Raw genomic sequence first — 15,051 nt, 5'->3', positions numbered from 1 at the left:
TAACAGCAGCCGTAGGCAGAGGTGAAGGTGATTCTTGCACAACTTCTATTAGAATAAGTAACGACCTGGAGTGAGGGGTTTTGGGGGTTTCAGGGACGGATGGCAGTCATCCTGAAATTGCTGCCAACCATTAGAGGCCATTTCAACTTGCCAAGTAACTGGCTATATTGGAAGGGAAATTGCTGCCAACCATTAGAGGCCATTTCAACTTGCCAAGTAACTGGCTATATTGGAAGGGAAATTGCTGCCAACTATTAGAGACCATTTCAATCTGCCAAGTAACTGCATCTTTCAGGATGACTCTGCTCCTTGTCATCAGGCGAAAAGTGTAAGTAGGCACTGCCGTAGTTACTTTAGCTTCAGTTCTGCATTAGAGGTTCGACAGTAATGTGTTTACATTTGTTACAGGTGAAAAAATGGTTGGAAGAACGGTCCATTACAACTCTTAGCTGGCCAGGAAACAGCCCGGACCTGAATCCTATAGAATCCTATAGTACTGTGGAATCTTCATTTTCCAGAAAGAAACCAAAGACCCTTCATGAACGTCATAATTCGTGTTTTATAACCACAAACTATCAGTTGATTATCTTCAGATTGTTGATCTTGTCAATGCCTCGACGGTGTGCTACTGTCATCAGGGCCAGAGGCAGTTCAATTAAATATTAGTTTGCACTTGGTGAACTTTTCATTTTGTTTTCCATTTAAAATGATAAACTGAAGCAAATTGAGGGCTTCTGATAACATTTCATATGGTTGAAATGTTATCAGAATTATACAACTTTATACTGTTGTATAAAGGTTTCAAATGCTCATTTTGGAATATTTTGAGAGCACCTGTCAAATATTACTTAGCTTTGCCTTAACTATTAATAAATATCTTTTGTTTTATATCTTTTTGTGATGCTAGTCATTAATGTAACATACCATCGCAGAAAAGGGTTAGAAACTTTCTAACGCTTTTTCACTTTCTTTGAATGCCAGTGCATATGTGTGTTGTAGCATTGAGAGATATTTGTACAGTAGCTATATTTTCTTTACTTAAAATAGCGATTTATGTACATATGTTTTGAGGAGGAAAGTGATAAATATATTTGTACATTTCACTTAGAATGCTGAAATATTATCTGTAAAGTTTGATATCGAAAATAAATCTCTTTTATGTTTACAATACTGAATATTTCTCCTTATTCAAGAGATCTACACAGCCCTAAAGAATATTCATTGAGAATTATCCTGGTTGGGGAAAACCTGGATGGTATTTCTCCACTTGTTCTCAAAATCTGTGCTCCTGAACTTACTCCTATTCTTTGCCGCCTTTTTTCACTTTCTTATTCCAAAGGTGTTTTTCCTTCTGCTTGGAAATTTGCTCATATCCAGCCAGTTCCTAAAAAGGGTGACAAATCCCTCCCATCCAATTATCGTCCCATTGCAATTACTTCTACTCTTTCTAAAGTAATGGAGAAATCAATTAACCGCCATCTCTTAAACTACCTAGAAACCTTCCGTCTGATCAACGATCGCCAGTATGGATTCCGTCAGTGTCGATCCACTGGTGATATTCTGGCTTATGTTACCCATTTATGGACTACTTCAATGGAAAGGTTCGGTGAAACACAAGTAGTTGCTCTTGACATCTCAAAGGCTTTCGATCGTGTTTGGCATAAAGGTCTTCTAAACAAGCTTCCATCTTATGGTTTGCCAACTGTTTTTAGTAATTGGTTATCCAGTTTTCTCTCTGATCGCTCACTGAGGGTGATGGTAGATGGCTCTCTGTCTTCTAACTTCTCCACTAATGCCGGTGTCCCCCAAGGTTCAGTTCTTTCCCCCACTCTTTTCCTCTTGTATATCAATGACCTTCTTCCATTGACTAGAAATCCTATCCATAGTTTTGCCGATGATAGCACATTGCATTCAACTTTCTATTTTGAGAAACCTTGCCCTGCTCAATCAGCTTCAACTTCTCGAAAATCTGCTACCAATTCCTTAAATGCCGATCTTCAGGTAATTCTCCAGTGGGGCAAAGACAACTTAGTTGATTTCAACCCTTCTAAAACCCAGTCTTGTCTTATATCTCGCAAAAAGGATTCTTCTGCTCCTATGCTTACCTTTAGTGACACTCCAATTTCTAGGCAAAAGGATATATCTCTTTTGGGGATTACCCTGACTTCTAATCTCTCTTGGCACAAGCACATTACAAATATTGCTTCCTCTGCATCTAAAAACTTTGTTTTCTCTTTCGCTCTCGGCGTTACTTTTCTTCCAAACAGCTGCTCACTCTGTATAAATCGCAAATCCACCCTGCCATGGAATATTGTTCCCACATTTGGGGTGGTGCCCCCAAAACCTCTCTCAGGCTTCTTGATTCCATTCAGAAGAGGGCAGTTAGGTTAATTAATGATTCATCTCTAACAGAGTCTCTCCACTCGCTTTCTCATAGACGTACTGTTTCTGCTGCATGCCTCTTCTACAGATATTTCCATGGGCACTGTTCTTCTGAATTGGCTTCTATAATTCCCGCTCTCTCTTTCAAAACAGTCCGAACACGTGCCGCCACCAGCCAACATCCATTTACTGTTCAACTTCAAATCCACAGAACCAACTTTTCATCTTCCTCATTTATTCATTCAACTGCCGTTTTCTGGAACAACCTTCCTTCATACGTATTTCCTGAAAATTACAATCTACAGAAGTTCAAGTCCAATGTCAAAATATCTTCTTTCGTCTTCTCAACCTCCAACCCAAGCACGGTACTAAGTACTATAGGTTCTAATACCTCTCGTGTTTGAGGTTCACATAAAAAAAAAAAAAAAAAATAAGACAACCACATAATCGGGAATCATCTGATACAAGAAAAGGTTAAAAATGAAATTGTTGATCAGTTAGATAGCTTGTGGGCTTTGGAAGAGTGAGGTACCAGGTTCTCCTTTCAAAAATTATAGCAACTTCAATAGTGGTTTCAAAGTACAGGGGTATTTATATATTTAAATAATTAAATAGCATTAGCAATGGTAAAGGCACATGATGCTTATATAGCATCAGCAAAATAAAAAAAAAAAAAAACTTCTCATTTCACCCATCCACTCTTTCTAAATGTTTGTCTAGTTCTGCCTTGAATCTGTTTAAGCTATCAACTTCTACAACGATACATGGAAGTTAGTTCCAGCAATCAACCACACGCTGGCTAAAGGAAAGCTTCTGCACATCTATCCTACAACTTTCTTTCCTCAATTTGAATTTATGCCCTCTCAGCTGATTGTGAGCAGAGGAAGAATCCAATCAGCATTGAGCATGCCCAAACCATTCAAGGCTTTTTACACTCCACTAATATCATTAGTCCATGAAGAGTAGTGTCCATTGATTACCATTCTGTCTTCTCCCACTCAACCATCCCTTTATCCATAGCAGCAATTTGCCTCCAATGCCACACTGCTCCAATTTGTGCAGCACTCTTCCATGTGCAACAGTATCAAAAGCCTTTCTAAGATCCGAATATATGATATCAAAATTATTCTTTGCATCCATTTCTTTTGTTACCACATCATAATATCCAATCAAATTGGTCAGACAAGACTTCCCCTTAACAAACCCATGTTGTGTCCGAGCTATAACTGAATTCTTTTCTAGATGATCCTGTAATGTTTCTTTAACCCAGTGGTTTTCAACCGGGTTGCCGCAACAGCATTCCAGGAGTGCCACGTCATTTGGGTTTAAGTTTAAGAAATAAACATAAATTTTTTAATTTATATGTTTATTTCTTTATAAAAATGTGTACAGTATCTTTTAAATTTTGTGGTGATCTATAATTGATGTTTACTTAGTACTTCTATATAAAAAATAAAATTATTATATACTGTATACAGTGAAACTTCTCCTAACGGACACCTCTCGTTAACGGACATCTCTCTACAACGGACATTTTCAAATTCCCCAACTCACCTCTATTGGTTTTAACGTGTTTGCAGCTTCTGTCTAGCGGACATTCTCTGTAACGGATGCGGACAGGCAATCTGCACTGTTTCGTTTAGATTAGCACTTAATTTGATCTCCCCATAACGGACAGCGGGAGAACTCACGGCCCTTTTTTCTAGGAACTTTTCTTCCACATATTGCCTCAATCTATTTTCTATTTCCGATTCTCTGAATTTTATCAAGGTTTATGTCGCGGTTCTAAACCCTTTTTCAAGAATTTTTAAGGCACATGTAAAACTTCTGATGAATTCGGTGTTTGCAGGGGGCGGGTTAAATTCTGTCGGCCTTTCTTCTTTTGAGTTTCAGTTTTCAGTTTCGTTCAGTGTCTTGTGAAGTACACAATGTCTTCTCGTAAACATTTAACTTTAAAAGATAAAGTCGAACTCATTAATGCATATGATCGGCAAAAAAATAGTGTTCGCACTCTCGCTGCAAAATTCAAAATCTGGAAGACGCAGGTAAGCGACATCCTAAAGAAAAAAAAAATGAACTACTCAAACAATTTTGGCAACACGGAAATGATCAGGTTCAAAAATCATTCCCGAAAACTGTTGGACTTCAAATTGACAATGTTATGTATGAGTGGTTTTGTTGCGCACGTGCTAAAAAAATTCCCATTAATGGGCCTATTATTAGGGAAAAGGCTTTGGAGGTTGCGAAATCTATGGGAGTAAATGAGTTCAAAGCTTCTGTGGGATGGCTAGACAAGTTCAAAACTCGGCATAAAATTTCTTGGAAAACCGTAAGTGGTGAAGGTGGATCTGTTGATACTTGGGTTGTAACAGAGTGGACCGTCAAATTGGAAGATTTATGTCGTGATTTTGAAGCTAAGGATATTTACAACTGTGACGAAACAGGGTTGTTTTTTAAAGCTCTTCCTGAAGAAACAATGAGTCTAAAAAACGAAAAGTGCCAGGCGGAAAAATTTCTAAGGAACGTTTGACTGTACTATTGTGTACAAATATGCTGGGAGACTTTGAACAACCTCTTGTTATAGGAAAACCACAAAATCCTCATTGTTTCAAGGGCATAAAGTTGAATCTTTTGAATGTTGACTGGAAGTCTAATAAAAAAGCGTGGATGACACGAGATATCATGAACGAATGGATAAGTCACTTTAACCAAAACATGATTCGTGAAAACATAAAAATTATTCTTTTCATGGATAATGCTGCATCTCACCCGCACATTGAATTGTCCAACATTCAAATCATTTTTCTGCCACCAAACACATCTGCGGAGTGTCAGCCCTTGGATCAAGGGATAATAAAACATTTTAAACTTCACTACAGAAAACGTGTTTTAAGACATCTCATTGCAAACATGAACGATGTAACATGTGCGAGTGACCTTCCAAAGAAAATCAGCATCCTAGATGCGATTCAGTGGATTTCCTCTTCAGTAAATGCAATTAGAAAACAAACTGTCGTGAACTGTTTTGTAAAGTCTGGCTTCTCAAACGCAAAATTGAAGTTGTGAACAGCAATGTGGAGCACCAAGAAGAACAAGCACTTCAACATCTATTGATAATGTACGATATTTCAGCTACAAGTGACCCTGGCTACAAAGATATAGACTCAAACCTCACTACAGAAGATGGCGCTCTAGATATCAACGATATTTTTCAAGAAGTTCCTCATGAGGATGAAGAAATGGAAGGAGGTCATTTTGTCGAAGAACATATTAAAGACGAACCACCGATGAAAATAGAAGAAGCGCTCATACAAATCAATCGTTTAAAAATGTTTTTCGCCGCTGAAGAAGATACTGAAGGACTTTCGATGGTTTCTTCACTCCAAACAAATGTTTAAAACAAAATTATCAGCTGGAAGAAGGTGCAGAAGAAAATAAGTGATTACTGTATGTATTTTTCTTAAGATAAAGTCATAATATGCATAGCACAATTGTATGTATATTATTTACAAAAATATTGTTCAAAATCTGTATATATTTTAATTTAATTTTACATTAAACGTTTAACGATTTTTCTTTCATTCTGTTTTTTTTTCTCCCTCAGACTTCTTGTTAGCGGACACTTCTCTCTAACGGACAGATTTTCATTCCCCATGGCTGTCCGTTAAAGGGAAGTTTCACTGTATATATAATTTGTATTATGAAATGTAATTTTTATAATCATATATTATTGTAATAAATATCATATAACATATATATATATATTTTTTAATATTATGTATATATATACAGTAATACCCCGAAGTTACGCGATAGGTGGGTCAGACGAAAATCGCTTAAGTCGAATTCGCGTAAGTTGGGGTCCAACTTTGCATATAAATACATATAAATTTTGTTTAATTGGGACCAAGGACTAACAAAAACACTAGTTTAAAAGAAAAATATTTAATAAAATTGCAGTTATTTATACATATTAATATAAATTATGTATTAAAAAATAAATGAGTTACGTAAAAAAGTTATTTCAATGTCGATGGCTTCATAAAATCTAACAAATTCGTCTGACGACACAGCGCCTTCTTTTTTTCACGCAGAATTTCTTCATAGCAAGCTAATAATTTTTTATTCCTTTGCTTTGTAGCTATAACGCATTCTCCGTTGGAGTCTATGTTTTCTAAAATTTTTAAGTCCTTTTCAATTGAGCTGAGACCTTCTGTCAAGCTTGCAATTGTCTTGTGCTTTTCTGGTGGAACTGGGTGTGAAGTGTTGGATAATTCAGTGACGTATTGCTCACGCATCTCTATGAGCTCATTCATTGTTTAAAAGAAAAATATTTAATAAAATTGCAGTTGGTTATACAATTGCAGTTGGATTCACTATGTGAATCCAACAGCTCGTTGACATCATCACCATTGACTTCCAAATCTAATTGCCTGGCAAGATTAACAACTTCTGTCATATGAGCAACATGATCAGTTTCTGGCATTGTTTTCATCTCGTTTTTGAAAAAAAATGGACAAAGTTTCTTCCAGACACCATTCAATGTTTTTTTGTGAATTTCATCCCAAGATTCTTCAGTGATTCTTACGGCATCTAAAACATTGAATTGTTTCCAAAAGTCTTTAACAGATATCTCACTATTTTGTCTCATAGCTTCATTCAGACGTGCAAACGAACACCTCGTGTAGTAGGCCTTGAATGTTTTGATGACTCCCTGGTCCATCGGTTGAAGCAAGCTGGTTGTGTTTGGAGGCAAAAACACAACTTTCACACGTCGTTCGAAATTAATTAGGGTGGCAGGAGGGTGACCGGGTGCATTAATAAGAAGGATCAATTTAAATGGAATCTGTTTAGACTTGCAGTAATGTTCGACTTCGGGTATGAAGTGGTGACCAAACCAGTCCCCAAAAACAGAAGCTGTCATCCAAGCTTTATGATTGGACTTCTAAATCACTGGTAAGCTTATTTTAGATATATTTTTTAAAACTCTTGGGTTTTCGGAGCGATAAATTAAGAGAGGTTTTAACTTGCAGTCACCAGCAGCATTCCCGCCAATCATCATTGTCAATCGGTCTTTGGAAACCTTAAAGCCTGGAAAGTTTTTTTTATTCTTGAAAACGATGTAATTTCCAACAAAAGTTGAGCACAAATTCGAACGCATACATATAAATATGACAGTTGGAATGCAAATTCTTGTATATGTGTTCAGCTCATTGTGCAGCAAAGTTGAATTTTGTTCATCTTTCGCTCTCACTCTCCGCCGTCGCACCGTATATCGATAGCATATGAAAAACGACCTTGAAGATAGTGGGTGGCAGTGTTGCCAAATGAAAAAATCAAGAATCGCGTAACTCCGAGTTCGCGTAAGTCGGGGTATTACTGTATATTTATACAGATATATACAGAGAGAAAATCAGATCAAACAGGAAGAAAATTGAGTAGAGGTGCCACAAAATAAAATAAATTACTTAGGGGTGCCGTTATTAAAAACAGGTTGAAAACCACTGCTTTAACCAGTATCTCCATTAATTTCCCTGGAACAGAAGTTAAACTAACATATCTGTAATTAGTTTTGTCACCCTTTGGTCCTCCTTTGTGAATTGGCATCACATTTGCACATCTCCAGTCCATGGGTACCTCCCACAGTACAAGGAAGCTCTCATAATTATGGCTAAGGGTTTGCTTACATCTGTTGTTGCTTCCTATAATATAACTGGATAGATCCCATCCACCCCAGGTGCCTTTCTTATGTTTATCTTCAACAATTTCTCCTCCACTTTTATCTCAGTTATTACATAACCATTTAGCTCACTGCCAGAGTTTAATTCTCCTCTGGCATTCCCCTTGCTGAATAACTCCTCATGTGTGAATGTAGATGCAAAATACTCATTTAGTTTGTTAGCTACCTGAGCAGGAGCATCAATAGTTGACCAATCGATATCAGTTGGTCCAAACTGATTCATCCCCTTCCTTCTAGAGTTTCAAAGATTTCTCGTATTCTGCATATTCCTGCCTAACCTCCTTTGTGACTTGGTTACAGACCAGCTTATAGCTATCATAGGCTTCCGTGTCACCTGTTAATTTATATGTATCCCACTCATTTTTCTTCTCTGCCACATGTAGAGTGGATATCATCTTTTAAGGGCACAAAAGGTGATATTGTTGTACATGTTGGCACTAATGATATTAAGAGTGGGAGACCGTGGGAATTACTTAACAAGTACAGGTCACTGTTAAAAAAAAAAAAGCCATGAATTAGGATTGAATTTGAAAGTGTCTGCAATTCTGCCCAGACACGATAGGAGGGAGTATATGATGAGAGTCCTGTCAATCAATTCGGCCCTGGAAAGATTGTGCAAGGCTCAAGGGGTAGAATTTTTTTTTCAGCCTGGTCTGTACTTGTTAACAGAAGATTTTGCTTCTACTGGGATCGGATACACTTAAATAGAAAGGGTGCAAGAATATTTGCTGATGCTATCGAGGCAGTGTTAGTTGAGTCGGAAAACTGCTAGCTTGGGGTGATACAAGGACTAATAGATTAAGAGTAGCCACTGTCAGAGGTGAAAGTGATGCTGCACTGCTTCTATTGGAATCAGCAGCAGCCTGGAAAACAAGATGCATGGTATTTCTGAGACTGCTGGGAGTCATTGCGGTACAAGTAAACACATGGGTTGTGTTAGGGTAGCTAAGAATAGGAACAGGTGCATGTATACTTGCATGTACACCAATGCTAGGAGTTTGGTAAATAAATTTGATGAATTTGAGGTATTGCTCAAAATATCAAAGGCTGATATTGTTGGGATATCAGAGACGTGGTGTCACACAAATATAAGGAATGTAGAACTGGAATTTGGGGAGTGCAATGTGTACAGGAAGGATAGGAAGGGAGGAGAAGTTATGCTATTAGTTAAGAAACACATAAAATCCAAGGATGTGAAACCAGTCGACATCGCTGGACAGTGAAGTGTCGAGTCAGTTTGGTGTGACATAAGCATTGGGAGATCAAAATTGAGAGTAGGAGTGTGTTATAGGCCTAATGACTCTGATGAGTATAATAAGATACTGTACAGGGAAATAGAGGGGGCCAGTAAATCAGAGAGTCTTATAATGGGGGATTTTAATTTCCCTGATATTGACTGGAATTTGTGAGTTGGTCACTCACACACTAGCAAGGCTTTTGTGGATTTATTGGATGATTGTTTTCTACATCAGCATGTTCGGGAGGCAACTAGAGGGAGTAATACTCTTGATCTGATTATCAGTAGTGATTCTTCATGCATTAAGAATCTGCAGATAAAGGAACCACTAGGTGGCAATGATCACAGTGTGCTGAAGTGGGATTTACTCAAAGAGGTAACTACCATCAGGGGTAAAGGGGAGGGTTTTTGCTTTCATAAAGGCAACTACAGTGGTCTGAGACAGTATTTAAATTCTATATGGTGAGACCAACTGATGATGTTACCAACAGCAAATTCAAAATGGCAAGCATTCAAAGAACGTATCCTGGAAACTACTAGGCTTTACATACCATCTAAGAAATATTGTTCAAGGTATAGGCCTAAATGGATGTTAGATGAACTAATGAGACATGTGGCAGAGAAGAAAAATGCATGGGATACATATAAATTAATGGGTGATATGGAAGCCTACGATAGATATAAGCTGGTCTGTAACCAAGTCGCAAAGGAGATTAGGCAGGCAAAGGCAGATTATAAGAAATCTTTGGCAAAGGATGCAAAGAAAAACAACAAAGAGTTCTTTACCTATGTAAAGGGATGAATCAGATTGGTCCACTGAATATTGAAGGTTCATCTGTTGATGATCCTGCTTAGGTGGCTAACAAACTAAATGAGTATTTTGCATCTACTTTCATCCATGAGGAGTTATTCAGGGAGGGGAATGCCAGAGGTTAGTTAAACTGTGGCAGTGAGCTAGATGATTTTGTAATAAATGAGAAGAAAGTGGAGGAGCAATTATTGAAGATAAACACAAAAAGGCACCCAGGGTGCATGGAATCTATCCAGTTATATTAAAGGAGACAGCAAAGGAAGTAAGCAAACCCTTAGCCATAATTATGAGAGCTTCCTTGGACTCAGGGGAAGTACCCAAGGACTGGAGATGTGCAAATGTGACCCCAATTCACAAAGGAGGATCAAAGGCCAACACAAGTAATTATAGACCTGTTAGTTTAACTTCTGTTCCATGAAAATTAATGGAGTCATTGGTTAAAGAAGCACTGCAGTATCATCTAGACAAGACTTCAGTTATAACTCAGACACAGAATGGTTTTGTTAAGGGAAAGTCTTTCCTGACCAATTTGAATGGATACTATGATGTGGTCACAAAGGAACTTGGATGCAGGGAATAACTTTGATATCATATATATGGATCTTAGAAAGGCTTTTGATACTGTTGCACATGGAAGAATGCTGAACAATTTTAAGCAGTGTGGCATTGGAGGCAAATTGCTGCTATAGATAAAGGGATGGTTGAGTGGGAGAAGACAGGGCGTGGTAATCAATGGACACTGCTCATCGTGGGTAATGTTACTAGTGGAGTCCCTCAGGGTTCAGTGTTGGGTCCATTGTTGTTTTCTGTATTTATAAATGATATTGATGATGGTATATCAAGCTTAGTATCCAAGTTTGCAGACGATACAAAGGTTGGCAGAGTTGTTAAGGACACTAATGACAGTATGCTGCTGCAACAGGATCTAGAAAAGTTTACCAAATGGGCTGAGAGGTGGCAAATTAAGTTCAACATTGACAAGTGTAAAGTACTACATATGGAAAGCAGTAACCCCAGAGTGACTTATCAATTCTGTGGTACTACACTGACAGTGGTAGAGAACGAAAAGGACCTGGGGTTAATTGTGCAGGCAGATATGAAGTTTTCTGAGCAGTGCCGACGGTCTGCAAAAGTAGCACATAGTGTCTTGTCAAAGATATATAGAGGAATTTTTCTAGCAGGGATAAAGAGGTGATTATCCCTTTGTATAAGGCAATGGTCAGGCCACACCTTGAGTACTGTATACAGGTCTGAGGCCTCATTTTAAGAAGGATGTAGAGCTGTTGGAACGAATCCAGAGAAGGACGACAAGATTAGTGAATGGAACAAAGGGTTGCGCTTACGAAGAAAGGCTTAAATTTTGCACATTAGTGTCTGAAGACTAGGCACCTGCGAGGTGATCTGATTGAGGTGTATAAAGCTTTGAATGGTTTGAGCATGCTCAATGCTGATGGGATTCCTCCTCTTGCTCAGAATAATCACCTGGGAGGACATTTTCAAATTGAGGAAAGACAGATGTAGGATAGATATGCGGAAGTTTGCCTTTAGCCAGCAGGCGGTTGGTTGGTGGAACAGACTTCCATCCTTGGTTGTGGAAGTTGAAAGCCTAAATAAATTTAATGCTGAGCTGGATGGGTATTTGGAACGAATGGAGGGGTGAAATGGGTTAGGGGGTTTTTTTTTTTGGCTAATGCTGCATAAGCTTGCTTTCTTGCATCATATGCCTGTACTAATACTGATGCTAATATGAGATAAAATCTAAACGATATCATTAAACTAAGTATGCAGTTAAACTTATGGGTAAACAATCGTGTATTTACACCAATATTATTTAGTTAATACTAATTACAGACAAATACATTTTAATTTTACTGGTTTTAGTTGAGCCTTATACACTCAGTCTGATTTTATCCGACAATGACTAAAAATGGCTAACACCGCCAGTCAGCCAATTTTAGTTATTTAAAAGCATTAAGACTTTTTACTCCTATTTAAAATGTACCTTTTATACTTTTTTTTTTTTTTTCATATTTTTATTGTTATAGATTTTGAAATAGTGAATTAACTCTTCAGGGTATTGAAATTTTTAACTATCTTTTATATGACTTGGTTTTCGTACATTATAGCCTTAGTTGCTAATGCCCCATTAAAATTCAAATTAAATCTTATAAGACAGCCTTTGAAATGCTAAAGAAAATCATCTAAATTTTAAAGTTGACTTATATACCAAGTATAAAATCTTAAACTTAAATTAAAGGCAAGTGCTTCAAGTTAAAGGACACGAATTAATACTAATATATTTATAATTTATTATATATATTTTTGCACAAATATACATGCTTGCTGACCAAAGAATTTGTTCATCTTCTTCGTCAGATGAAAGCAGTTCATAGAATTATTTGGGAGTTTACTTTTTAATTCTTGGAAAGTAAACCGGGGTTCAAGCCCTTGACTACTAAATACATTGCTGTTTCTGGTATTCTTTCAGTCTTATGGACTCCTCTGACCATGTGATTGTCTCGGAGTATAAACAGAATTTATTCCCTCTAGCTTGCACGCTGTACAAGGGGTGATTGTAAGTAGCAATCAATTGAATAAATAAATTAATTAATTAAAAAGAAATTATCATCTTCGAGTTTGCAGTGCAGTACTGAATAGGCAACCAACAGTGACTTAGTTACAAATCAAAGCCTCCCATGTATACCTGTAGCATCAGTAAGAGTGATATCATGTTGTCACCTATTCTTGTTCATTTTGTGACTTGCTACACAAGGGAGTACTTGTACATCCTTTCCATGTTCTTTACAATTTACTGTGCAATCATTTTCTATCTCCTGTAATTCCACCACTATTTGAGATACAAAAAATGAGTGTAAAGCTGAGGGGGGGGGGGTATTTATATGACTAAACACAGTTTCTGAGGTGAAAAATAGAGGTTTACATTTGCCACAATATATGATTATCATATTTTCTGGCATATGTTAATCTCTGTTTTAATAAGGCAAAGATTATCCTTACCATTTAAAAAAATTGTGAACATAATTGTTGTATTTGTAGACTTAATCCCGTCTATATTTGTTTAACAAAAATGAATATTTTAAAATTTCTAGAGTAAACTGGGGTTGTTCTAAAACATTGTCTTTTTTTAAGAGCCTTACAGTAGTAAAAAGAATGAAACAGCTCCACTATTCTGTGTGAATGCATACTTTTTTTTTTTAAAATATGTATTTTTTTATAGTTACTTTTCAATATGTGGCAACATCAAGAATTGAGAGAGGTTTATAGGAAAGCAGGATGGAAAGAATCTCACTTTATTACAAAAACCATGGTTGCTCGTAATACTGCTTCTCCACCCAGCAGTGCTAATAATACATTAAGTCGACCAATGAGTACACAGGGAGGAACTAATTATGAGGACAGGACGTTAATAAGAGGAAGGGACCTCAACTCCACTGGTAATCCAGGTTCGTTTTTGTTTCATGCATGAATCTGTTTTTTATTTTAAATATTCTTTAAATATTGCAGCCTTATTTAAATTCTGTCTGATTTGGTTTTATGAAATTTATATGACTAAACAGAATTTCTGAGATGAAAAATATACTGTAATTACTGATAACTAAGGCAAGATTTTATTTTTTTTTCATATTTTTTATTAATTCATGAATTGGTGATTACAGGAAGATCTCACACTTTATAATCCAGAATTCTTTAAATTCTAGCACATTTTAAGGGAAAAAAAAAATTGCAATCTGGACATACTAAAAATGCAATTCAGCATGTGTATCTATGATTGCATTTGTCTTTCAAGAATCCATTCAAAAAAGATGTGGAGTTAAAATTGATGAGAGCGAGACATTTCCCAGTATAAGTCAGTTGGAAAATTGTATGCTTCATTAAATCTGTGGTTAATCTCCTCTATAAGCTGCAACTTAACTTCAGATGTATGCCAATAATAAATGTAATTCCATACAACCACTAAAACAAAATTTAGCTTCTTTGTTATTACTCATGAATTATTGATTAAATTTCTCCACAGTGCATTGTTAAAATCAAATTGTCATGTAAATTGATAATGATTGCCTACACCTCATTATAATTATTGTTTAAAAAGAATGGTAATTTTTTTAATCCTTCAGTAAATACCGCTATACCTCATACCACTGTGTATGAGGCTTTTCATACCAATTAAGAGATATTCTTCAAAGTATATATGGTCCTAAATGGATTCAGATGAACTGATGAGACTCATGGCAGAGAAGAAAAATGCATAGGATGCATATAAATTATCACGCGATACAGAAGCCTATGGTACATATAAACTATCTGTAATCAAGCCACAAAGGAGATTAGGCCAGTGAAGGCAGATTATGATAAATCTTAGGTGAAGGATGCTAAGAAAAACAGCCAAGACTTCTTTACTTATATAAACACTAGACGGAAGGGATTGAATCAGATTGGTCAACTAGATATTGATGGTTCTACTCTTGATGATCTTGCTCATTATGGTGACAAACTGAGTATTTTACATTTACATTCACAGATGAGGAATTCTTTATAGAACGTGATGCCAGATGTGTATCAAACTGTAACAGAGAGCTAAATGCTTTTGTAATAACTGAGTGAAATTGGAAGAGAAATTGTTAAAGTTAAACATAAGAAAGGCACTGGGGTGGATGGGATCTATCCAATTATATTAAGGGAGACAATGAAGGGAGTAAGCAAACCCTTAGCCATAATTATGAGAGTATCATTGGATTCAAGGGTGGTCCCTGAGGACTGGAGGTGTGCAAATGTACCCCCAAATCACAAAGCAGGATCAAAGGTTGACATGAGTAATTACAGACCTTTTATTTTAACTTCTGTTCCAGGGAAAATGGAGTC

The 15,051-nt window shown here is 36.7% G+C and overlaps 1 protein-coding gene across 5 annotated transcripts in view; it reads left to right on the top strand.

Moving 5' to 3' along the window:
• The window catches only part of LOC150078563 (catenin delta-2-like), a 666,545-nt gene that overhangs the window by 572,724 nt on the left and 78,770 nt on the right, over nt 1–15,051 (top strand). For 4 of the 5 annotated variants that reach the window (XR_016547633.1, XM_090385056.1, XM_090385057.1 and 1 more), the window contains exon 17: nt 13,409–13,634. Coding sequence is in view for 4 of the 5 variants with exons in the window: in XM_090385056.1 (XP_090241182.1) it covers nt 13,409–13,634 (226 nt within the window). In the remaining variant the exon portion in view is untranslated. The remainder of the gene's footprint in view (nt 1–13,408; nt 13,635–15,051) is intronic. The other variant, XM_090385058.1, reaches the window with a different exon arrangement.

The sequence above is a fragment of the Mastigoproctus giganteus genome, chromosome 11 (assembly GCF_048544385.1).
Source record: "Mastigoproctus giganteus isolate SK-2022 chromosome 11, ASM4854438v1, whole genome shotgun sequence".
Taxonomy (NCBI): Eukaryota; Metazoa; Arthropoda; class Arachnida; order Uropygi; family Thelyphonidae; genus Mastigoproctus; species Mastigoproctus giganteus.
Note: the sequence above shows the minus strand (reverse complement) of the source record. Positions and strands in the feature narration are given on the sequence as shown.